Below are 26,979 nucleotides of genomic sequence, written 5' to 3'. Positions count from 1 at the left end.
TTGAGTCTACAAAATACAGTACTACTCTTAGCTTTTTACTATCCGCTAGAGGTCGCTAGTAATGACATTTTATTATACGGATGATTCTTGGTAGAAATTTTCTCATAACGGTGAATTTTAGAAACATCAGTGAAAATTTTCAAAACATCGATGAATTGCAATCGTCCATGAAAAATTGAGTTTGTTTGCGAATTCTTTTTATACTAACAGAACTGCTTTATGTGCTTTATATTCCTATAACTGCGCTATATGGCCCTATACAGGCAAATTTTGAATTTACCGACTTGAAGAATTGTTGTTGTCACGGAAAGGTGCAGAGATTTTCGCTCTGCCTCGATTGTTGTCTATTTTCCACGCTTTGCTTTGGTTGACCGAAGACGGACTTTGGACACTTGCATTTTATTTTAATAAAAATTTGTATGATTTAAAGTGTTCGTGTAACGGGTTTTCAACTGAACTCTGTATCTGGTTACACTATGTTTGTTTATCAGTTGCGGGTCTGCTATCTTAGTACCTGAAAATCACTGTCTATTTGCACGGGCTAAAAGTACTTGAGTTTTACAGTGGATGGCCTCCTTAGAGGGCCGGTACGGTTAGCTTTAGAAACTTTGTACGAGAGCGATCTGGTAATTTTTCGGAGAATTATAACTGAATATGCGGTTTCCTTAAAAATTCATTTGCTTTATTGAACTATTTAAGTACCTACAATTACAATACAATTACGATAATCGCTTATACATATAATATGAATTTTGAAGATTCGGGTCGAGTACACGCTCTGGCCAGGCATCCGTGACCTGGTTAATAAACTGCGGGAAATTTAAGTTTGTGGGGTTGAAGGACTGAAAATTATTTTGGTTAATACCGTCCCTAAGGTCTTTTAAGGGTGCGAATTTGAAGTCGCTTGAATGTTTTTATTTTCGCTATTTTTTAGAAAGTAGGGCGAAAAATTCTGGCGCTCCTTGCACTCGTCGGCGACCTCGGGGAATGATCGGCGTATGTTTTCGTCGTTGTTCGAGGAAACGAAGGATTCCTAGCGGCAACCGCCTCATCCGGGTGGTTTGTTGGATACATTTTCGAAACGTCGATGAATATTTTTCTAAACATCGGTGATATTTAATGTAGGAACGTAGCGGTCGGTCGCGCTCGTGGTAGCATCGTTGTGGGTGTCGCTGATACAATTCTGACAGCAATTGCAATATCTGTGGGGGCAATATTAGAAAGATCGGTGTTTGGCGAATTTTGTATTTTATATTCCTATTTTACGGCGGATATCCAAAACATAAGCGAAGATGAGAGGGCGTTTCTACTTTCTATTCTTTAATGTACTGGATGTTTAGACTCGAATAGGTCATATTCCAAGGGTAGCTTCCTTGGGCGAAAATAAACCGATTTAGATCAAATTACCACGCTACAAATTTGTTCTTTAAAATCTTACGTGCCGTTTAAAGAAAATAATTAAATAATTATTTAAAATGAATTAAAACACTAGTAAGTAATTGCGCAAAAAAAGTTTGAAAATTGCAAACAGCGTAGGGAAAGTATACTTTTCTCACGCTAATCATAAGAGTATTTTATCGTCGGTCAATCATTTTGCTCAAAAGATTGCGTCAATCGATTGAGTCAAACATAACCCATTTGACGCTTAAGCCAATCATTGGCAGTGATTGACGGAAAGAAACGCACAATTTCACGATTTACACAGAAACTTAGTGGAGTTTAACTCAGTCATAGTGGCGAATGAGTTTCGATCAAAAGTTTGGCGGGTTGATTGAAGCGCACTTCATGCTTTTGCAGAGGTAGAAAAAGTCTAATAACAAATCACTTTTCGCACTCGCGTGACTTTGTCAGACTATCCCACTCGTTTAAAAATGCTATTTTCGAACTAATTGGACAATATGCTAGTATGCCAGTATGCATCACTGGGTTCCAGACTATTACGTCACAAAACAGTATTCCTTCAAGGCAATGCCTCCGTGACTGTAACTTCTCTCCTTGGCTCCTTCTGACTTTTTTAATTTAGAAATTGAAGAAACATTTCAGGGGATGTTATTTTGGAATAAAATATGCACGGCAGGTGGCGCAGGTGAGCTAAGGGAGATCGTGATGAAAAAAAATCGTGTTTTGTTTCATTGTTAGGGAGAAAACTTTTTTAATACGCCTCGTACTTTTTATCAAGACAGCAGACGATAGACGGTCTTGTCACAGGTTTCTTAAATACACAGCCCAATTTTCGGTATGGAATTGGCCTTATTCATATTCTCAGTATATGCATATGAGCTGAATGATTAATAAGAAAATCATTTACATAATAAAGTTATCAATTATTGTTTGACCTTCTCAATAAATTTTAAAATATGTACTTCGCAGAAATATGTTGACACGAATTTTAAAATTGTTTCTAACAATGTTTAGCTTTAAAAAATCTGTAATCAATTCTTGTTAAATTAGGCATTTAATAACAATTCTCAATACGTAAATTTATCATACGGAAAATATGATTCTGGATGGTAACTATATTCATCGAGCGAAATTTATCACTATACAATACAGAGCCGTAATTATTAAAATGTACGAGTACCCAAGCATGCGTTACAACAAGGATGCACAATGTATGTACATGTAACACTATAGTAATAATTTACTACAATTTTTGTATTTTCCTACTATATATGTGAAAGTAAGGATTGTTACGGTTACTTTGATAGCAATATTCTACTCAATACCTTAATACTGCAGTACTGAGTAGTATCATATTGAGAGTGTCAATCCAGATGGAATGAAAATATGATACAGATTACTGTTGGGTGTATATGAAAAAGAAAAAGAGAAACCCTCAGAGAAGTCCCTTAGTGTCATAACTGAGGTGATTTTCTCGACTCATTCATATTCAGATATTTCAAGTATACCATGGTTGGAGAAAGACTTCTCTAGGGCTTATCATTAAATGTAGAAGTATAGCAAATTTTCGGGTTTCGGGTAGTAAAGAATTTCTGGTATCCAATAAGAACTGTATGGTTACTGAACTTATTTATCTTCGTATGGCACGCATATGATTGCATTATTTCTCTGTTGATAGCTGCCTCCGAGATGTAAAGTGATCTGAATCCTCGATGTGTTTGGGCAATCTCGTGTAACTATGAAGCTTAAGAAGCGCACTGCTAAAGTGACCTTTAAGTTTTTGAGGGAGAAAACTTTTCGAGCGCGCCGAAACTCGCAGCAACCCGCTGATCCCCAAAGAGGCTGCCGGCAGATTCAGGCGGTCTAGACATCAACACCTGGGAGCTATTCTTCAGGTTGTAAGATAGGAACACTTATCCTCAAAAATGATGTGATCATATCATATGCTTTTCTCACACGTTATAGTAGTTATTCCTGAAGAAAATAGAGTAGAGGGGAGTAAAAAGTTCTTGTGCAGGGTTACTAAATTACGTAGTGAGTAATGTGCAATAAAATAAAAAACACTAATTAACTATTTTTAATTAAACTAACCAAATATCGAACTTAACTGAAATGTCATTCGCGGTTCCGTAACTAAATTTGTTAGCGCTGGATAGTGTTTTTTTTCTACATTCGCTATATAATTAGAGCTTTTCAACACTCAAGTAAAGATTATATTATATACAATACACCTACCTTTTCTACTAGTTGTATAAATGGTTATTATAATTTAGAATATGGAGGATGTAAAAAAACAGGTACTGATTCGAGAGAGAGGATTTAAGTTCTCGGAAGAAAGAAGTATTAATTGAATTCTTACAATACCATTCAGTCACAAAGTGGAAAATTTAGTAATAACTTTACTTTTAAAAGTGCTAAATTACAAGACATGTAAAGAAAATGTCTGAAGTTGCTTCTTTCTGTTTACCTATATTCTAGTTGTCCAGTTTAAAAACAACATATCAAATTTAATTTGACTAAATAAACTAGCTATTTAACTTCAGCTTTTATTAAAATTTACCATATCTCTATATCAAAACATTTACATATTTTTATACTAAACCAATTCTTTATTAATCCGAAAATATTTAACAAAATTCGCATTTGCTGAACGAAATGGATCTTCCCTTTTTCTAAATGGTCTTCTGATTTCTGCCTGCTCCCCGGCATCTTGTAAATCACCCAGCACACGTATATTATTCATGACATTTATTTAATACACCATAGAGAACCAAACTTACATATGTATCACCTGAGAGGTTATTTTTTTATTTATCTATCTACCATTATGACCAGTATCATAACGATACTGGATTTCAAAAGTGTTTAGTATTATCTTCTCGAAAGGGAGTTTATAATTTTTATCATCTACACCTTAATTTATACGTGGGAACTTAGAAATGTTGCACGTTCAGAGAATGAATTCCAGACACTTACCGTACGTCGCTCATGTACAAGGTAATCCAGAGGTTGGTTGTATAGGGTGATACTTAAGTTGGAAGAACAAGAAAACACCAAAACTTTCCAGGACGGGTTTTAATAACAATAAAAACAAAACGAACAAACAAAATAACGGTAACACTGTAGACTCGAACAAACATTATTAATTCATTTACACGCGACAGCGAACCGAGATTCAAGGAATACGAGATCCGTAGCAAAATTTGGAAAGACTTTATCCATTATTAAATTAACCCGAGACTCTAAAACTAAGTAGACTGCTCGGTGTGGAACCCAAGGAAAAACTGCCCTTATTTGGAGATCTCTCCTGAATTCGACACCTCGCTTCGACACGCCCATTTCTTGGGTTCCGAAGTTTCGGTTCTTATCTTACTGGCGGGGTTCCTGAATATCGGGACGCTTTGGCATAACATACCATGTTAATAGTTACCTAATTGACTGAATTTACAATTGTATAAATAATTTTGAGACTAAATTAACTTACAAGTAACCCTACACCTTCCTCTTGTGACTCCATACAGCAACACGGGACGGATTAGTAAATCTCATTTAATCTATTCTTATAGCTTGGAAAATCCGCATAAAAATCAGCTATTTGATCTATTATTATTTTTCTCACAACATTCTAACAACTTATTTAAATATCTTGGAATTCCTACGTCTTTTCGAATGTACTTCGCGCGTTATTAGAAATATCGATTTTTCCCTTCACCATGGGCTGAACCGACGCAGTTAGTCGAATACCAGATGCCCGACACATGGCCCCAACGATTTAAGTCTACTTGTTCAAAAACATGCTAAATTTCATGAGGCCTTCTCCGAAGGACGGCTTTGCAAAAGGCACTAGTCTCTCGACGACTTTAAGGCGACGCTAAACGTACTTGAAAACCCTTAACTTTCCGATAATTATTGTTAACTGAAATATTTTACTGTCTGAGTTGGTCCATCCGTTCCGAGAACTAACAAACACGTCCCGGTTTTTGTTACATATGTATAACGGTCCCAGCCGGAGGGACCCAGCCAGGAACGAGTCCTCTATGTGGCGTCCGGACCAACAGTGATGGCGTGGGTATAGAGCTGTAGTCCAGTTGAACCCCGCCTCATCATTTTTCCTGTGTCTAACATTAAAAAGTCCTTAATGCTAGTTTGTAAAAAAATTTCTTTAAACACCTTGAAAATCAGACCAGTTTACAATTTACTCTTTTTTTGAGATTACATATTTATTTACAAAAAAAAAATCGCTGAATTTGAGCTAATTACTCCACTGGTCTTTTAAAATGATATTGATAATATTTATATTGTTTATATATGGCCGATGTTTATAATTAAATTTATCAGTTAACTTTTAGTTGGAATAAATAAAATATGAAAAACATTTAAAGAAGGCATAAATAACAGAAAATTCTAATTTTATACACATTCGAAATTGTAGTTCGGTTAGGATAGTTGGTGTAAAGATATTATAACTAAGGTAAGCACGTATATTTTTCATCTATGTCTTATAGATGACACTTATTTTACAATAAGTAACTATTTTATAAGCAATATTATGTGCTTGATTTTTATTATACATGTATGGATAAGGCACTATTTTCTTCGTTACTAAGAAATAAGAAATTTTATATTCAATATTATTGGCAAATCACACAATCTTTCTTGTTGTAATACCAAAGTATGTAATATCTAAATACAAGTTACTAATATTTATAATTTCATTAATTAAAGCATGGAAAAATCGATATTTTTCCTATTTCCTCTACTACTATTCGGAATAGTAGCAGCAGCTCCAAGAGATACTAGCTATGTAGTGTCTTCAACTGAACCATCTAGCAATGGTGGAAAAGAGGTATGTAGATAGATTTGACAAATTTAGTTAGTTGCTAAGAATTAAAAGACATGTCAAATAAAAACAATTTCTGCATGAAGTAAATGTGTAGATTATTAAATATCTCAGTTTTAATTAATAATAATTTAATTAAATTTGCTTTTAATGAGATTTGATCAATTACTCGCTCCAAAGAGAAAATTAAAGAAAATGTTTTGGAATTTTTATAAATTTTCAAAACAAGTTTTCAATTTGAATTTTATTATCTTTCTTCAACACAATATTTGTTGATGTCAAATCAATAAAATATAAAACAAACATTAATTTTAAAAATGAGAAGTTACTAATTATTACAATTTTTTAGGGTACTACGAGCAAAAACTTAAATCAACATCCAGAAATATACGAAATGGATATATCATCAAACATTTCCAATCGTTTCGCAAAAACTCTAGTAGTAAGCAAAGTGAGAAATGAAGGCATAGTGGCGAAAGAAACAACCTTCACCGTCGTATTACCAGATAAAGCATTTATTTCTGAGTTTGTTATGGAATCTGGTGGAAAAAGTTATAAAGCCTACATAAAAGGAAAAGAGGAGGCGAAACAAATTTATAATGAGGTTTGTTTGATTATTAGTAATTTATACTACGAACGTCAGATTGTGTTCTGTTTGTAACTTAAATTTTCGAAGGAATCCCACATAATCAATTTTACTACAAAACAGCGCAACTTATAAAAATGATCTACCTTCTGTCGTGCAGCGAGCGAGCTATAATAAATAAGCAGTTCCGGCCGCAATTCACTTAAGAGATGGTGTGGGTAAAGAGCGATAGTCCCGCTCGACCTCACCCCATCCGAGGTCATTTTTCTTTTTCCTAGTGCGTGCGCGTGCACAGTTAAGTTAGTTAGTGCGCAGAAGCGATTCAGGACAGTCGCCGGACTTATTCGACGGCGACGGAGAAGGAGCACACTTAACTATAAATTGTCTAAAATATTTATAATTTTTGGTTCATATTTCATTGCTCTCTCTGGAATGGTTTTGGAGGTATCTGGAAAAAATACTTTCAAGGACTAATCTTTAAGGGGTATTTTTTAAGTAATTCGGGACACTCCGTACATTAGACACGATTTAGCGATCGAAATTATAAGCGAGACATGACCAAAATTAACAAAAAAAGTGGGTGTAAATGTAACAGTCGATATAATGTTTACACACTAATCTAATAACGTTCTGCTGAAGCCGAAAATGGTTAAAGATTGACTAGATATTAAAAAAATATATTTTTTTTTCGGAGACTAGCAACTTTATGTTACATGCAAAAATGTCTGAAGTTTTTTGTGACGTTATTTCATTTTATGCTACTATCTGAAAAGGAATCAAACTGGGAGGTTTTTACTATGTTATTTTTTGAGATACAAAGAACCTTACTTTTACAGTGAAGGTTTGGAAAAATTAATCATTTTTTGTCATTAAAATTTCTTTTTTAATTAGATTTATTAGTTCAAATTTGTTGTCTGCTTTCATAATCCTCTTTCGTACATGTCTAAAAAAAATTACAAATCAGAGTTATATAACCTCTTTACGTGTTCTCACATACTTTCGTATCCAACAGAAATTCAGTTACGTCATTGTGTGAGGGAAATGGCAATATGATGAACGTGAGACCCAGCCAAGTGTGTGCTAGCTGCTAATGTGTAGACGCTCTATTTTCATTAATTAATTTGAGGAGAATTTGCACTACTACTAGGTGTACCGGGTGGTTCATATTGGTCGGTTTTGAAGGGTTACTGCGAATCTTTCATAGATAAAGCAAATCTGATTACAAGATCAGAGCTCTTTTATCGAGAAAATAACAATGGCGCTATCTGCATCTCTCTATCTGTTAGATATTTTCGATTTTTAGCCCGACCAGTGTCCTTTTCTGGTTTCCATTTCAAGATATCTCAAAACGGTTTGAACGTTCTATAAATACTTTTTGAGATATATTCCACAGCACAAAGATAAATGTGACAATATTCTTAATTTTTGTAATATGACCACAACTTGTGTTTTTTTATATGGAATACCATGTATTTTATTTAAAAAATCGGAAAGAGGGCTATATATGCATTCCAAAAGTATATACCTTTCTCATTACTTTTTGTATATATTTGCGGAAAATATAAATTTTCAAAATACCAACGATATTTAAGTTTTCTGACTGAGAAGACTTTGAAGTTTAACGTTTAATATTATTAGAAGCATGTTAACACAAATCAAAAATAGACAAATACAATTTAACAAAATGTTTTAATCTAAGAAATCAAAATGCATGTAGTAAAATTAACAATAATATAATATAATATCACATAAAGTCATTCCATTTCAACGTATCCACAGAAGTCACGACCAAGCTAGATAATTTCCTAAAGACTTACATTAAATTAACTTGAATACTTTTATTGGTTCTTACACTAAACCAGTAAACAAAATTTACAGTAAGGCTAATCGGGAATAGTAAGAAATGATACTCTAAGACAGATCCTAACTATATCAACTAGATAAATAGAAGTAAATAGTGGTAGTAAGTATGAATAGCAATGGCGTACAATTCGAATAAAAATTCTTAACGAAATTTCCTGTATAGTTTGCATTAACTTTTGTTGTAGAATAGTGACAAAACACTATACACTTTTTTATGCGAACACCCCATAAAACTTTGACAATTAGAAAAATATTTGTATTTTAAGTGCAATTTCATACTGAATTTTATACGGCTCTAAAACCCACTCATAATTTTAGAAAATACTATTTGCAATATAATCCATAGTAATGAACCAAATCTCCTCTTATACTATTTCTTTCTTTGTTAATCCTAATAAATTATTTATAGATAGTAAACGTATTCTTTCATTTCAGGCGGTCGCTAGTGGACAAAGTGCAGGGCACGTTGCCGTAAGTACTAGGAACTCTAAAAAGTTCACAGTATCGGTGAACGTAGAACCAGAGTCAAAAGTTGTATTCCTGCTAACATATGAAGAACTGTTGGACCGTAGAAACGATCAGTATGAATTAATTGTTAACATTCATCCTGGCCAAATTGTAAAAGATTTGAATGTGAAGGTAAGTGCACACAAAAGAAACGTAATTTTTTCATACATTTATAATTTACTTTAAGGTACAAATAAATGAGAGTAGGCCGCTAAAATTCGTTAGAACTCCCTCTTTGAGGTCTGGAAACGAAATCAGTAAGAACGAAGATAAATTGAATCCATCTTCTCAATTAGAGATAATAAATTCTACATCAGCTGTAGTTAAATTTAATCCGGATTCAGAAGACCAAAGACAATTTGCTCGTTATCTTGGGGATAAGGAATCGAGTGGCTTATCTGGACAATTTGTCGTTCAATATGATGTAGAGAGAGATCCACACGGTGGAGAGGTAAGAGTTGAATTATAAATTTAAGTTTTATTCTATTCCGATAAAAGTAAATAAGTTTTTCGTCGATAGACATTAAAGACGCAGTTTTAGTGACAACTGTTAGGCATTAAAGTTTCACAGTTACTGCCTATTCGTTAGAATTATTTTTACTCCCGCTAAATTAAAAATTAAAATTTGTTCTTTAACGAAAGTAATTTTATTGATTGTAAACATGTACCTATAGTAAAATTAGAACAGCATGTAGGGTATATCCCTTGCCCTATTTGTTTTGAAACAATTCCTTCGTCTATGTAGTTTGAACTGTTTTCACTAGTAGATGGCTTATGAACTATTGAAGTCGTTGGACTATTTAAAAACTTAATGTACCTACTTGCAGTAGGGAATTTTTTTTGATAAATACTGATTTATGAGTTATGGACTCCTCAATGTAGCCTTCAGCTACCGTTGAAGATTTCCATCCACCATGCATTTTTAAAGTTGTAGTATAAGCTCTTGAATTTATTAATAATGTAGGTAATTAAAGTTCTACGGAAACAATGTCCGGTATGTTCATGAACATCCTTTAATTTGAGAAACGCAGCAACTTGTTTTGGCATCTTACCAAATGTATGAATTCCTATTAATTGGTTTATGCTTTACTATTTGAGTATTTAAAAAAAAAACTATTTATGTACCTTGAGACAAAATAATATCTCGGATGGACTCGCTTATTTCGGAAAAAGTTTCGGACAAAAATTGTGGGGCACCGAGGGGGCCATTAAAAGGTCCATATTACGACTGTTTACCACGGATTTCGATTTAACCCATATTTTGGCCATAAAAAACAAAAAAGAACGAGAATCTTGAGATAACGGAGTAGGTACCTTGTTGGGATCACTTTTTTTTTAACGTTTCATACAAAAGTTATAGGGAGTAAAGGAGACTATCTTGACAAGACCTTGAAAATGACCTTGACCTTGACTTCAAGGTCGTTTGAAAATCAAATCACACTTCAGTCTTCAGCAAATCATAAAAATTAATAAAGATCTATTTTATTTTCCTTTGTTGTAGGTGCTACTTCAAGATGGATATTTTGTACATTTCTTTGCCCCAACTGACTTGGAACCATTACCGAAACATGTTCTACTCGTGCTAGATACGAGTAGTAGTATGAGTGGCAGGAAAATTGAACAGGTGAAAGATGCTTTAAAAAGCATACTAAATGAATTAAGAGAGCAGGACATATTAAGTATAATAGATTTTGGTAGTTCTGTTTCCGTGTGGAATGTAGCTCAGGAACAAAGAACACCAATAGATTATGGATATGGCTTTAATTATGAGGAACCATTTAGTAAATTAAGTGTAAGTATTTCCATATTGCTTCTACTTGAAATATTAATCATAATAATATAATTAATATATCTCTATGTGTAGAAGACACTAAATCTAATTTTGCATATATTATTGTAGAAAGAAGAGTTTCCAGCTGCTTTAACCGCTGACAATCAAACCTTAATTAAAGCAAACCGAGTCATAGATAGTCTTCGGGCTTATGGTATGACCAACATAATTGGTGGTCTGGAAGCAGCTTTATATTTGGCAAAAGTAAGACAAGATCATCCCTCTGATAAAAAGTATCAGCCCGTCATTATATTTTTAACCGACGGTGATCCAAACGTTGGTGTATATTCGACACAAACAATTACGAATATTGTAAGCAAAATAAAATGCAAAGAAACATTTTTATTTTTCGAATCTTTTTAGGTTACACGATTGAATACTGAATCCAAAATTCCTATATATTCTTTATCGTTCGGGGAAGACGCCGACAAAGAATTTTTAAGAAAATTGTCTTTAAAGAACCAGGGATTCGCCAGACACATATATGAAGCGGCCGACGCCTCTTTGCAAATACAAGAGTTTTATAAGCAAGTTTCATCTCCATTGTTGTCCAACATTACATTTAAATATAACGCCGAAGTCAAGGAAGTCACTAAAACAAAATTCCCCATCTACTTCAAAGGATCGGAAATTGTTGTTTCTGGACGATATGACAGTAAGAAAATGTATATACAGGGTGTTTCTCCAATATTTAAAAAACTTTAAGGAACAATTCTTTGCCGTAAAATAAAGTGTGCATTCTACAGGGTGAGTTGTGAGGATCGCACCAAACTCCACGAGTGGATTCTACAAGTCAAAAACAGAAAAAACTCAAATGTTCTTATGCGATTTTCATTTCAAATTATAGCGCAATTACAAATTTTAAAAATTTGAATCAGAGTATGTCATGTTCCGAGTCAAAAGTAGAGTAATTAGCAGTGTCATTTTATCTTGCAATAATTTAACAATTGAGTACATGTTTGCACGATCAAAGTGTTACAAAATGCCAAGAACTTACTCAAATTTATGCGTACGCAAATATGGTGTTTGCTTATGGTTTCTGTAATGGCAATGCTAATGCTGCTGATGAAGAATATCCTCAACGGTTTCCACATCACAGATATCCTTATAAAAATATATCAACAAACTGTATGAAGCCGGAAAGCTTCCCAGTGATAGGACAACATCTGAAAGTTCATCGACAAGGTTTGGAAAAAGTAAAAAATATTCTGGGTTCAGTAGAAGATGATGCAACCAGCTCACGAAGAATTGCTAATCAATTGGGTATTCCACAAAAAAGAGTAATAAAAACCCTCCACGAACAAGACATACTTTTTACCATGTACAAAGTGTACAAGACCTACAACCGGAAGAGTATGCTAAGTGTATCGAGTTTTGTCGATGAGTCAATAATAATTTTATTGTATCCCACTTAGTTTTTACGGATGAAGCAACATTCACCCGTGACGACATAACTAATACTCGGTACTCTTATGTATGGTCAAACAATCCTCATGCAACACTCGAAAGTAATTTTCGGCATAGGTTTTCGGTAAACGTGTGGTGTGGTATAATCGATAGTTGGACCTTTCATTTTGGAGAATCGACTCACAAGAGACCACTACTTAAATCTTTTACAAAATGAATCCTATAAACACGAAAATGCGAATGTACTATCAGTACGATGGAACTCCTGCACATTTCGCTTGTTCAGTCAAGCTACATTTGAACAAAAAGTTTCCAGAACTTTGGATTGGCCGCAGTGGTCCTATTAGTTAGCCTCCAAGATCTCCAGACCTCCAGCACTAGATTACTGATTATGGGGCTGGTTCAAAAATGAGGTGTACAAAGTTAGAGTGAACACTCGGAAGGCGTATCATCAATACTGCAGCACTTATTAAAGAAAAACATGTAGCAAACTTGAAAACAAATGAAAATCACATAACAATATTTAAGTTTTTCCTTATTAATTTGGCGTGTGGAATTCATTCCTGAAGTTTGGTGCGATTCTCCTGATTCACTCTGCATATAAACTTATTTCTAAAAGCGTCTGCTATCAGATATACAGGGTGTCTCTCATAAGAACCGACACAGGGCAGATGCATGTAGGAGTGTCCAAAACATTGTAATTTAACCAAACTTACCTATATACAAAGTTGCACCCCTGAGAAGTTATTAGCCCCCAAAGTGGAGCCTTAAAATTAAAAAATAATAATATCTCTGCAACACTTTTCCGTAGAAGAACCAAATTTGGTACATGATTTAGGTTTATTACTGGTCTTTTTTGACTATGATTTAAAGTAGATTGAAGCACTACAAAGTGTTCATTGGGGATGACCCACTCTCAAAATTGTACCGAACTTTTTTTTCATTGACCGAATTGACAAATAGTAATATTAATTCACAGCATTAATTTAAAAAAAAATTTTTACTCGTGTTAAATTTTAAAAAGCTTTATGGTTTTCAAGAAAAAACCGTATTAACTGACAGAAGATTTTAACAGTGTTCATTAGAAAATAATAAAAAAGTCAGTAGCAGGGTTTATCTTTCAAATTTGACAATTGGCTAAATAAATTTTATTTCACTTCTCTCCTAATTCTACAAAAAGAAAACAAGTACCTAGGTAGTTTTTAAATAAACGAATATTGTATGTATTAAGTAAAAAACACAAATAAATAATAAAAATAATAATTGATATTTTTTCAACAACAATCAGAGGCAATTGTTGAAATAAAATAATTTTATTTCTAACTGACAAGTTTGAAAGATAAATTCATTGCCTACTATTGACTTCTACGGTAGTGTTGCAGATATTAATTTTTTTGGAAATTTAGGACTCCACTTTGGGGGCTAATAACTCCTCGGGGATGCAACTTTGTATGTTGTATTGTTATGAAAGTTCATTATGGCATTTCTAGAAAAGTATTGTTAACTCCGTCGGCAGAGTATTTGTGCAAAAATTCGAGGATTGTGCCCTATTCTTTCTTGCGTCCATCGACACACAGCTACTATGCGTGAAAATCATCAAATCAACGGGCGAAAGTATAAGCTGAATATGATAGATAATTTTTAAAACTGTTGGATGGCTAATATTTAATGCGTGAGCAATCTTGTTGTAGGGTTATCCTCAATTTCGTTAAGTATTTGAAAATTTGAGGAGTAACTGTTTGAGGATGTCCATTTTTGTGGTACGCTTTTTAAAACTACAAATTTCACTAATTGTAAGACATGGATAACCTTTTTCATAAAGGTATAGTGTTGCTGTTAGGAATACCGTAAACAAAGTGCATTTCGTTCATTTCACTACTTGTGTAGTTTATCATTTTAAGGATTGTTAGTTGTACACGAAAACACTTGTATTAAATGACTTGAGAGACAACTGTTGACAGCAATACATTATTTTCGCACATTCATGATAGACAATTATTATGAATAAAATAATGTGGTAAAAAAATTAAGCATGCAGTCTCATCTGAAAAAAAAAAAAAAAAAAAATCTTATATAAGGCTATTTTTAGTGTTCCTTTTTTATAATGCACACGTATTTCATTTTTTACTAGAAAACGAAACGTTTTTGTGAAAGAATACAAGTAAGAATGATATTTTTTTAAATTGCAAATTTTCAACTCCGTACAACAAAACATACAATGAGGAAACCATTCAGTTTTAAAATATTCAAACTTTTTGTTGTCGAGAGAGAGGTTGAAAATTTATTTTCTCCACTTCTTTTCTTCTTGTTAAAGATATTGGTGTAGAAAAGCCTTTGATAAGAAAAAATAATATACCAAATTAAAGAAGTATATAAAATTAATGAAGTATAACTCTGATGGCAAACGTTTTTAGAAATAAGTGCATATATATATATATTTATATATATATATAGAAGATCCCTCCTTTATTTTATATATTCTTAGATCTTTCTATTTAACACATGACGATAAAGGAAGTATAAGTACTTTAACATCTTAGATTTGGAGTCACATCTTAACATTGCAAGACCAGTAGATTGTTGGGCTACTGAACCAAAAGTGCTACCACCAACGGTAGAGAGGTCAGTGACGTCATTGGAACGACTTTGGGCCTACTTAACTGTGAAGCAGTTGCTAGATGAGAGAGAATTAGCGGAAAATAAAACGGAGCTGACGAAAAAGGCTTTAGATCTTGCACTCAAATATTCCTTTGTGACAGACATTACATCTCTTGTTGTCGTCAAACCAAATGAAACCACCAGAGTTAGTACGGAGGACGCTTATAGAGGTAATATTACTATATTCAAGAATTTCATTTCACTATAAATCGTTTTGTTTTGCTTTCTTATTGCAGTGTCTAAAATATAACTGTTCTTCAATTACTAATTTGAAAAGAATATTTCTAAATTATTGTTTATTTCTTTCTAGCCCAAACAGGCGACATTAGTGATCGGACTTCTACAGTGCAGCAGAGTTACTATCGCTCTTCTGGTAAGTTGTCACCATAATTTATTAAAAAATATATTGGTAGGTACTTGTATTTTTTTTCTAAAAAATACAACGCTGACGAGTAAAAATTACGGATTAAATTATAATGTTTGATACTATTTTCTTTAAAGAAATATTTGAAAATTAAAGAAAATGCTTGTAGAAGCCAACTTGTAAAAGCCCAATTACTTAAGATACCTGACGTTCGACGTTCAGGGTTACAGAACACTGTTATATTCACTGTATTAGATCCGACTTTCAGTGCTGTCTTAAAAACTAAGCCCTTACGTATATATCTAATTAAACAATGATTTAATATCTCTATCAGATTGATTATTTTAAAATATTTAACAATTTTATTCGAACTAACTCCAGAATAATCAACAGTAATTTGGTTTGTCAAGTATCTTATTTCTTTCTTGGAACATCATGTGAATGAATCGATTTTGTCTATTCAATATTTTTATTTTAATAATCCAGATATACTAAGATCCTATTTTATTATTCTCTTTTAACTCAATTATACAAGTTGTTACACTACTGGAAAAAATGAAGGGAACAAAAAAAAATCAAATATGTATATGTATTTTAATGATTTTTGACAGGCTATATCCCTGTTCCCTGCGAAAAGAAAATATCATCTCGAGATAGAAAAAAAGCTTTAGTTTCAAGACCGTTCGACAAAAAAAATTGAATTCCAGTTATTGCGCAATCATAGGAAATAGCGCGAAGAAAAAAAATCCAAATTTATTTATTATTTTTAACGGTCTATGGGTTCATGAAAATTTTTCCACTTATCGTTAGACTGATGGATAGGTCAGTTACCTTGATTATTCAGCTTTAGTTTTTTTTTTTTTGGTCTTTGTACGACAATTTTTTGTTAAGATATCCGCCTTTAAATGAAAAAGGATCCTGTTCTATTTGATTATTAATATATCTCAGTAACTAATGACCGTGTAGTAAATTTTATGGTTTTTGAAGAACACAATATTTTTCGTCTTTAACAATTTGACTTTTTACGTTTTTTTATACAGTCTACCGCTAATTTAGAAATATTGATGAAAAGACTAATGTGAATTGACAAGTTGATCTTTTGAGTTGTTTTTCTATTCCAAACGATCAGAATTTTGGAAAGAATTAAAAGAAATACATTTATTGCGTACCTAACCACTATCAAAATTAAAAGGGAAAAATTTTTCTCAACTTTTCCCACAATCTTACATTAAATATTGTTTGAATTAAAAAAATAAAAGAAATTCAAAAATATTGTTCTAAAATTTTTCGATTTTTTTGGAAAATTTGCTAGTCGTTTCTGTCATGATTCCAGCTGTTAAAGTACATATTTTTTTGAAACGTCCAGCAACTTTTCCAAAAAAAAAATTAAAAATTATTGAAAAAAGTTTTTATAATGGTTACGTAGTGCTCAGGAGCAACAAACGTGTTCATTTAAATCTTTCCAAAATTTTGATTATTTGGAACAGAAAAATGGCTCGATCAACTTGTCAATTTGCAGGTGAGCTGTAAAAATTTCTCTCAACATTAGTTTTTTCATTAATATTTGTAAATTAGCAGTAGATTTTCTAAAAAAATCGTAAAAAGTAACTTTTTGCAATTTCTTCAAATGTTTCTCTTCAAATTTTGAAAATCGCTCTTAAATTTTCTGTGCTGTCATTATTTACGCAACAGTAACTGAGTTACTGAGCAGTAAACTAATTTGACTTTATCTTTTAGGATTTAGTAGCAGTAACAGAATGTTTTATCAACCTCATTATTCTATGTTAGGTAAATCACTTTCTTTCAAAATAAGTTAACTGAAAAGTGCCAAAACTTCAGCTTTGGGTGCCTAAGATACAGTTGATCGCGTAGTGAAAACAATCATCAAGTGAAAACAAAACAGAGCTCAAACTAGTAAATATGCGCTACTCCCACTCTGTCTTTCACTACTGCGCGACGGTAACCATGACCACCGCTGTAAACACTTTACAATTTAGTGGCGACCTATGAGGTCACGTTCCGTGTCTTTCAAATAAATTTTGCAAGTCGTGTTAAATTGACTACACATTACAAATTTAACATATCCTTTTTATAAATCTAATCTATTTAAATATCTAGATGACATCGTAAACCAAATTTTAAATTAAATCTTTTTACTAATATTCCAAGGGGGCGGCGCCCCAGACCCTCCCCGCACCAACCACCACTGATACTTATATATTATAAATCTAAATAACCTGATTTATCATTGCGTCAAAAATTGGTAATGTAGTGATTTAAAATTTTAAAGAATTTGAAAATATTGTCACCCAAAGTTCTGCAGATTTGGCGCCTATAAACAGAAAATTTTATATTAAATATTTTCAAATTATGTTTTCAGCTTCGCGTGCATATATCTCACCTCGTATTGGTAAGTTTTAAATATCTATTGGTTAACAAATTACACGTTTCTATATAACTGCTATAGAATTTTAAAACAAGAATATTATTTTACTAGTCATATTTTTCTCTATAAGCACTATTCAACACGCAAGACATTAAATTTTTAAAGTAGTACTAAATATTTAATTTTTGCAGGTTCTGCTTATGACTATGGTAAGTTATACTGATATCAATAAAATTATTTTATATATTTCTTAAGAAAGTAGATACTAATAAATATTTAATTTTTGCAGGAGGTAGTTATGGTAAGTTAAATTGATATCAATAAAATTATCTTGTTTATTTGTTAATAAAATAGGTACTAAATATTTCATTTTTCCAGGGAGTGGTATTGCTGACTACGGTAAGTTAAACTGATATAAATAAAATAATCTTGTTTATTTCTTAAATTATCATTTTAACGTACGACATATTTATAGATTTGGTATCAGTGCGATCATTTTCAGCCAGAGGTAAGCTTACACTCATAAAACGTATTTATACTCCCTCTTTTTAAATACCTAACGGTCAATTCTTTGCATCATTTTAACCAAAATAGTTCATTACAATGAAAATTTGATAGTTTTTGAGAAATATAATTGTAATTTTCTTATTACCAAAATGATCTTTATTAAAACTTTATGCATTTTTTATTTAAGTGCACGTACCATGGTAAAAAAAACAAATTTATTTCAATTAATGTTAATGCATGAAGTAACAAACGGCAACTTGACCTCGTTCGAAGGTCTTATTAGCTTTTCTTCGTGCACTATACGGGGGTACGAAAAATACTAACCTCGAATCTCGATATCGCTGTGCTCTGGTCCAAGTTATTGTATGAGGCAGTGTGTGGTGCGCCGTTATGGCCACCTGTCTTTAATTCAATGATTACATTAGCTTGGCACTGTGGTAAATGGATACCTACTAATGGTAGATGCGGAATTCTGTACGGTAAGCCGTACGGCCGGCGTTTATAGTCGCCGTTATCCAAAATGTTCGCTTCCATACAACTTTGGTCTGGTTTATACAGAGTTTTGAATATGAAAAGTGTAGGTATGCTTCTTAGATTTCAAGAAGGTAACTGGCAGCAAATTGGAAGTGTCTACCAAAAGTAGAGCTTTGCCTTTTTATATTCAGAGTACAAGTACTCTTATCTAATGATTTCCCACCTGCGAATAGATGAAATATTTGTCATCTGTTCTGCAAAGCCAAAGAAATCTAATTTTTGTTTTAAATATTCATCAACAGACGAAACCTTTTTCACACAAAATGAAATGATGAACCGTAACCGGCTAGAACAAAGTATTTTAAAAAATGGTCAAATTAATTGTCCCTTAATCTGTCGGCTAGATTAGTAGGTATGAAAGTTGTTACTACAAATATTAAACAGAGAAGATATTTACCGTTAGAGAAGAAATAACTTGCTAGATTTACTAGATATGAAGACTGTTCAAACGCGTTTGGATATGTGGTATTTACATAATAATGGGCTCCGGCACGTATTAGCCGCCCGGTTGTGGAGCACCACAATAAAAATTTTGGAAACAGATCTATTGGAAGATATAGTCCCAATCAGTGATCCGCAATATCTTCTAATCTCAGTGTCTTTGACTTCCTCTTGTGGGAGTTGTAAGTCAACAAGACCATAAGTCCAACATCATGTTTTGTGGCCAACATAGTCTATACTATTGAAATTCGTGATCAAAAATTAAACTGATCTTGCAAAGAATCTACTGTAAAATTTACGGTTTAATCAAAATCGAAATATCGTTTAAAAAATAACTTGTTTATTTAAAATTGTCAATGCATATTACCCTTTTCTAAATTTATAAAATTACAATTTTGCGATTGGATATATATTGTTCTTAATTATCTTTTTATTGGAAATAAATTTATTGTTTTCACTTAACTTATTTTTGTGTCTTTTTCTCTAGGAAAAAGTGCTTGGCCACATCCACCTCCACCTCCACCTACAGCAGCAGCGACAATTTCAGCATCAAAACTATCGAAATTTGTAGATACTTCCACAGAGCTTACATCAACATCCAATCCAAACGCTTTAAGTAAGTTTATCTCATTAATATAGTGTTCCACAACCTCAGGATATTTGTTCCTGTATCATTTTAGACCAAAAAGCTATAAAGAATCCATTAAAATTTAAATCTATTTTAAATAATAATAAAATGCCTAAAAATTCGATAACATAAAATTTTTAGCTCCTAAAAATTGTATATTTCTAAACCATTTGCTTTACTTTTGATCAAATAAATTATTAGAAATTTTAGGGAATAGTTTTGGATTTACTTTGGATTTATTCTACTGTGCCTGTCCGGTTTACTTTAATATAAAAGGATAATTACTGGAAATTTTCTCAGTACATTTTTAAACAAGTATCTTATTTTTTCTAAAGTATTATTAATTATACCATGCACCAAGGTCTAAAACTAAAATGTTTTGTCCTGGAAATCTATTAGTTATTAGTGGTCCCTCATCAGTATCTTCGCTGCAATTAATATTAGCGAACTATATAGTTCGGTAAATTTTCACCTTTAGTTCACTACTAATTGTTAATAAGTACCATATTTTTCAGCACCCTATATTTGGAAAACCATTAATTTCCTGAAGTTATAACTTGAACATAAAAAGCACTGTGTAGATGTCTGTTTTCAAATTTGTTTCCTCTTCTAGACATTTCTTCACCTCCAACACCATCAACAACAACAATACCAAAAGTCGTGGATATACTGCCATGGCTTGCATCAAAATTGAATCCGAATGGATCTTTAATTATAGGTCAAAGTAAGTTTTTCTCACTCAACGCCTGTATGTGAATTATCTAATTTTTAGGATTAATAATCCCAACGTTAAACGTCTTGACAGAAAGAAAATAAAATAAAGTAAGAATATATGTCGAAGGTGACACAGACATACCAGATCCCCGTAGTCTCGTGCTCTGTTGGCTTCTTCACAGGTCGAGAATAAACAGATTGCCACTAGGAAATTGTCTATGCACATATATTAAGCTTATTATAAATCAATTACTGTAAAGCGGAAAGCGTGCAGTGAGAATTTTTGCTGGTCACTTCTCAATGCCGAGAATCGGTCTTGTGCGTGTCACCAAAAAAAGCGTGCAAGCAAAATATTTTTGAGACAATAAATCTTATTTAATAAGTAAGTTGATAGGCAACACGATTTACACTTTATAACTAAGAACATTTATAAAACAACACTGTAGAAGTAAATGTTTTTTTTAATTGAATATTAAGAATATTTTTAATAAAATTATTTCTTAAAAGTGAAACGGGAACCGAAAAAACTACTTGCGAAACACATATTGTTGATGTTCTGCAAGAACAAACAATAGAAAATAAGAACGATTGTTCCAGAAGCGATTCCTTAAGGACTCTATAATTGAATTGCCGATTGTGAGTGTTAAAAGGAATTAACTCCAAAAAACCAAAATGTTGGCAAATTACAAAAAACTAAACTAAAGCTGGATTTGAATTTAGAATAAAATATTATTATGACAGATTGAAAGCAATATATGTGGGGTAATTGTTACATAATGCTTAATTTATTCTTTTGTTTTTTAAAAAATATATTAAAAAAAACACTAGTGGAGTTAGTTCCTTTTAAAACCTAACTGCTATAATTAAAAATAAACTTAAATAATTATTATTATTACTTTCAGAACGGGTGTATTAATGACAAAATTCATTATTTCAACTAATTATCTAAATATTATCTTCTTCCAAATTTGTGGGCCATGTAAGATAAGCTTCATAAAAAAGTTTATGCTGTTCATTTCGTTCTGGGATATATTTCAATAACTTCCTGACAGCATCGACTTTATGCTTATTTATAGGCACTTTTCCTTTGGGGTAAACACTGGACAAAGTATCAAATACTAACACTGGTCTAGGCCCTGGTTGTCTCAAATGAAAAGTGCACTTTACTAAGCTTCCTATAAATTCTGCAGCTTCCAAGTTGCCATTTTGAAGATATTTAAACTCCATGAATGAGGCTGGAGCAAAATATTGTTCTTGTTGCTGCGAAACATTTCTGCCGTAGGACTCGAATCTACTGACAACACGCTCTCGTGAGTTAGGTAGTAAAAGGAACTAACTCCAGGACTTAGTTCCTTTCACGACTCAGTCACACTAATATACTGTAATTTTAAATGCGCCGTTTAATGAGAGTTAGTTCCTTTCTTCACCACCCGATGGGAAATATCAAAAAGTATCGTTTCACGTGTGTAACTCTATATAGCAGATTTTTGGAGTTAGCGCCTTTTAATACTCAGCAATTCAATTCTTCAGTGGTTATAGTTTTGTTTTCATCAATTACTCAAGAACAATAATTGAAGATATAAACATCAAATTCTCACATGAAGTTCTCTCATATACCTACATTTCAAATTTTTTGAAAAATTAACTAAAAAATATATTGTATCTCTTAGACTTTTTTTGAAAATAGAGTAGTAATTTAAATACAAATTCACATTTATTTGAACAAAATCACTTAGTTTTATTCGTTACTAGCTGCTGAAAAGCATCTATTTAAAAAAAAAATTTCAACAATTTCGCTATAGTTCAAATCTCTTAGACCTCTCCTAATTCCCACACCAGCTGCTATGTAGGAATTACACAAATAATATTCAATGGTTCTTGCGAAACTAATCAAAAACCATAATTCACGATGAAAGAAAATCGTGGTTCTTGTTTTTTTGTTTGTTTCTGCTCTGTTTATTGCAATTTCGTATTACATCCCGTATAAATATCGATAATATTAGGTTTATTTTGCATATATTTTGACTCTTAGTATGCATTTTGCGAGATATCTAAAATTACAAATTTTAATCTGTAGATATTTACGATTTGGGAGAGAGTTATCGTCCAATTATAGACCAGGAATGTCCTCAGACACCTCTGAATGCCACACAATCAGGAACATGTTCCACCTTGTCACTTTGCCCAGAAGTTCACTCTTTTTTGACAGATTTCTCCATCTATCAGCAATACTTCTGCTCCATCGAAATAACTGATAAAAAGTAAGTATTTCTATAGTATACCAGCCACAGTCATAATTGTTCATTTTCATAAACACCGGACTAAAAATTAAGCTATGATTTGAACGGTGTGTGTACATTAACTTATATTAGTGATATGGATAATTAATCTAGGTATAGTTGTTTTCCTTTTGCTTGAAAGTATGTTCCATTTGCCAGGCCTTTTAACTAAGATTAAGTTAAAAATTTACTTTCCCTTTCCACTGATTGTGTATTATATATGTATACCTACACAAATTATAAATAACTATAAATTATATTGCATTTCAAAATACATATAAAAAGAATTTTCCAAAATTTGTTTAGAAATTCTCAGACTTAATAACATTTTTTAATGTTTTTTTTCGTATATCTTAACATTCATTTTTTACTTTCAGATACGCTGGAGTGTGCTGCCCACCAAAAAAACAAAAAAATTAACATATGCAACGTGTGAATTATACTTTATGTAAATATATGTATCTGTATATTATGTCAACATTAATAAATTATCAACTATAGGTACAAAGTTGTATTATTCCAATTTTAACTGTTTTATGCTTAAAAAATATAAGTACAGTCCATAAAGCAACACACAAATTTAATAAAAAGAACTTTAATTATTGCTGTTTAAATATCACTGACCTATAAATATAATATAAAAGCAGAACTGAACTAAGAAAAATTGATATATTTTTGTTCCAAGTCACCCTAAGTAAATTGGAATTTTTGCCTAAAAAAAATCCTTAATCATACTCTACTAAAATAATAAGTAATTTTAGTGTTATTCTGTAAATATTATTAGATTACAATACTTTATTAGAAAAATTTAATATGTGGCCTTTTAAACAAGCGACACAGACTGACACTAATAAAGACTGTATGCAATCAACGAAGTAGGCAGCCATTCAGTGCACCAACAGAGCTGCAACGGTAAGTTGAATTACAACCGCGTCTTCTTATTTAAGTCGATATTTGTTTTTATCTCATTAGCTCACAATACACTCTGCTTTTTCCGATATTTTTTGGTCGAGTATAGGATACTTTGGCAATTAGTTTCCGCTTTTTTTACATATCATAAGTTTCTCGATTCTAATTACCGTAAACCGGGGTTACATTGGACATCAGGGTGGGATTGGCCATTTTGTAGTTCCCACTTAAAAAAAACTAATGCGGGTTGTCGGAGGGGATATATCGATTGCGCCGCTGACCACATGTTTAATAAGGTATGTGAAGTTAACGTGGGTGGTCGTCTTTACTTTAATTTTTTTGCGACGATTGATTTTGAGTATTGTCTAATAGGTAAGAAATGTTTATACTTTTAAGAACCGATAATCTTTATACTACAGTCATGTAGTACTAATGACTGAAGTATAAATTGTATAAAAATAATATAACCTATAGATCCTGCTATTAGGTTGTGCAAGTTTCAAATTTTTATCTTTTATGATTTTTGTATAATTAAAAAAAAATTGTCGACATTTTTTAGGGGCGAGATTGGCCATGGTGCAAAAATATAAAAAACGTTAGGAACCAGGCCCTATGCGAATTACCAACTAAAATATATGGATGAAGAAATTCAACAGGTCCAGCATATGGAAAATTCGTCGTGGGTAATAAGAGCAATCATTTAAAATTTGTTGCCAAAGATTTATAATGCACATCTCACCTCTCAAAATACAAATGTAAAAATTAAACCAGATTTTGAGATCTATAGATACAAAAAATGACACATTTATTTATCCTGTAGCTTACTATATATCTTAATATCGCTACAGTTGATATGGAACAAATTGTATAAAAATTAGAGAATCCTAAGGAACTAAGAAGGGAACACTTCAGATTTAATAATCTGTTTTTAACTGCCTTATTAAGGTGATGTTAGGATAAACCCTAAAATTTTATAGTTTTTTATAGAACATATTTATTTTTTTTATATTTATTTAGGCAAACACAGTGTCATGTTGTCTTCATATGCTTATGTTATGATGAAAATAAATATTTTAACATATAAACAACTGTTTTTTTTTCTATGTACATTCTGACATAATATATTTTTTTAAAACTAAATTATTGTCCTATCTTACTCTTTAGTCATGTTGACTTCAAAATATATGGCGTTTAAACAGCTATCCAAACTCGCCCCGATGTGCGGGGCGAGTTGGGACAACAAAAATCCAAAAAAATATACATTTCAGCATCATCAATTGTAAAATTTCATGATGTCTATGTATTCGTTATGTGTCAATTGCAATGCACAAAAAGCAAAGAAATAATAAAAACTATTATTCACGAAAATATTGACGTTTTTACCTCAAAATTGTCCAATGTCACCCCGGTTTACGGTACCTAATTAGATATTTCCATTTTGTCTCACTTTACAATTCACAAAGTTTTTCATTACAATAATCTTAATTGCATTGAATTCATTGATAATATTAGTTTATTTGGGTATTTTTAAACAAATTCAAATTCAATAAATCTAATTTTATAATTACTTAGTACTTTTTCAAGTTTGCATTGTTTTTCTATGCCTTTTTACAATTCGCCAGGCAATACAATATTAGTACGGTCGTTTACCATAACAATTAATAGATTATATTTTATATAACTATAAACAATGCAGATCAATTCTACTACAAGCACAGTATTTTATTGTTATTGATACATATTAGTCCTGTTGCATAATTTGTCAACTAGTGGTAGACCAATTTATTGAGTATTTATTTCCTTTTTTAAATTTAGAAATTCATATTCAAGATATTACTGGAAAACTTTAATCAATTGATTGGATTTTTATGAAATTACTTTCGATTTATGCTTACCATCAAAATTTGGATGTCAAACATGTCAAGCAAGGCACCATTTTGTTGGGGATACTACAGTTACACCATCTTCCAATATCCTCTTCACTCCTCTCAAAAAAAAAAAACAAAGAATACAAGTATGTATATACTTATACTTTTATTTTACTATTTTTATTATTTAAAATATTTACTTACATTGTATAAACAAATAAAATAAGACATTATCAATAATGCTGCTTAAAAATATACAATTAGTGATACTTTCTAACATATATTTACATACACCTGTTTTGAAACTTTTCATAAAATGATCATTCAAGGAAAATTGGTCACTCCCTGTATATTAGTTATTTTAGCTGAACATTTAATATTATATTTCATATCAATATTCATTAAACTCTTTTTTATTCCCATAGAGAAATTGTCATTGTTTCAAAATGTAAAACTAGCGGGAAAACTAGACTTTAGTGCTTTCACTGTTATAGGTACAGAAGGAATAATAAAGTTTATGGAAATCTCATAATTTAACTTTTGACTCGTTTAATATGAAGGAGCAACAATGGCGTACTGACAAACTTTCTGAGATGATTCACTTCAAAATAAACACAAAAATTAAAGTAACTTTTTCCCCCAAATCATTTCCTAGAGGTTTTGTGATCCTTCAAAGATTTAGAACAGTTTTGAAAGGATTTTGAAAAAAAAAAACGTTGAAGATATATAGACTTTAAATATGGTATAGTGCAGTTTTCTACATGTAAATTTTGATTAAATACTAATTAGTGCTGTCCAAATTAGAATGGGCCCCAGAAGTTCTAAATGCTAAAAAAAATTGTTTCGACATTAAACATAATCTACAAATTTAGATAACTTTCAGATCTTTTGCCCTCGAGTTTATTTTTAGTATGAGAATATTTTTAGCAGCGGAATATTGGTGAATATCAAAATAAAATAAGGCTTTGCATATATTCACATTTGTTTGAATGAATTAATTTTGTTATGGTTTTTTGACTTTTACTTGTACACTATTCATTCTACAAAAAAAAAAACTTAAACCATACAAACATGTTATTGAAAATGGCCCATCAATCCAAAATTCTCTAGAGTTAAATCACTTTTTCAGACATAATGATAATGATAATGATAATGATAATGATAATGATAATGATAATGATAATGATAATGATAATCATAATGATAATAATAATGATAATAATGATGATAATGATCATAATGATAATAATGATAAT

General features: G+C 31.7%; 1 protein-coding gene across 3 annotated transcripts; it reads left to right on the top strand.

The window, feature by feature from the left end:
- The first annotated feature begins 5,787 nt into the window (after nucleotides 1-5,787).
- On the top strand, nucleotides 5,788-23,427 carry LOC108914358 (inter-alpha-trypsin inhibitor heavy chain H4). 3 transcript variants are annotated; one of them, XM_018720168.2, is made up of 20 exons: nucleotides 5,788-5,872; nucleotides 6,127-6,247; nucleotides 6,591-6,845; nucleotides 9,126-9,329; nucleotides 9,385-9,648; nucleotides 10,699-10,989; nucleotides 11,098-11,340; nucleotides 11,392-11,683; nucleotides 14,976-15,263; nucleotides 15,404-15,466; nucleotides 17,195-17,245; nucleotides 17,838-17,867; nucleotides 18,035-18,052; nucleotides 18,133-18,144; nucleotides 18,222-18,242; nucleotides 18,319-18,351; nucleotides 19,813-19,941; nucleotides 20,567-20,677; nucleotides 22,745-22,928; nucleotides 23,324-23,427. In XM_018720168.2, exons 2-20 carry the CDS (start codon nucleotides 6,128-6,130, stop codon nucleotides 23,364-23,366), a joined length of 2,652 nt encoding a protein of 883 aa, XP_018575684.1. In that variant the 5' UTR covers nucleotides 5,788-5,872; nucleotide 6,127; the 3' UTR covers nucleotides 23,367-23,427. The 3 variants fall into 3 exon arrangements, with proteins under 3 accessions (XP_018575684.1, XP_018575685.1, XP_023311458.1); XM_018720169.2 differs by lacking the exon at nucleotides 18,319-18,351; XM_023455690.1 differs by lacking the exons at nucleotides 18,035-18,052; nucleotides 18,133-18,144; nucleotides 18,222-18,242; nucleotides 18,319-18,351.
- The last annotated feature ends 3,552 nt before the right edge of the window (nucleotides 23,428-26,979 follow it).

This window comes from Anoplophora glabripennis, unplaced genomic scaffold (assembly GCF_000390285.2).
Source record: "Anoplophora glabripennis isolate ALB-LARVAE unplaced genomic scaffold, Agla_2.0 scaffold744, whole genome shotgun sequence".
NCBI lineage: Eukaryota > Metazoa > Arthropoda > Insecta > Coleoptera > Cerambycidae > Anoplophora > Anoplophora glabripennis.
The sequence above is the reverse complement of the archived record's forward strand: the minus strand, read 5'-3'. Positions and strand labels throughout refer to the sequence as shown.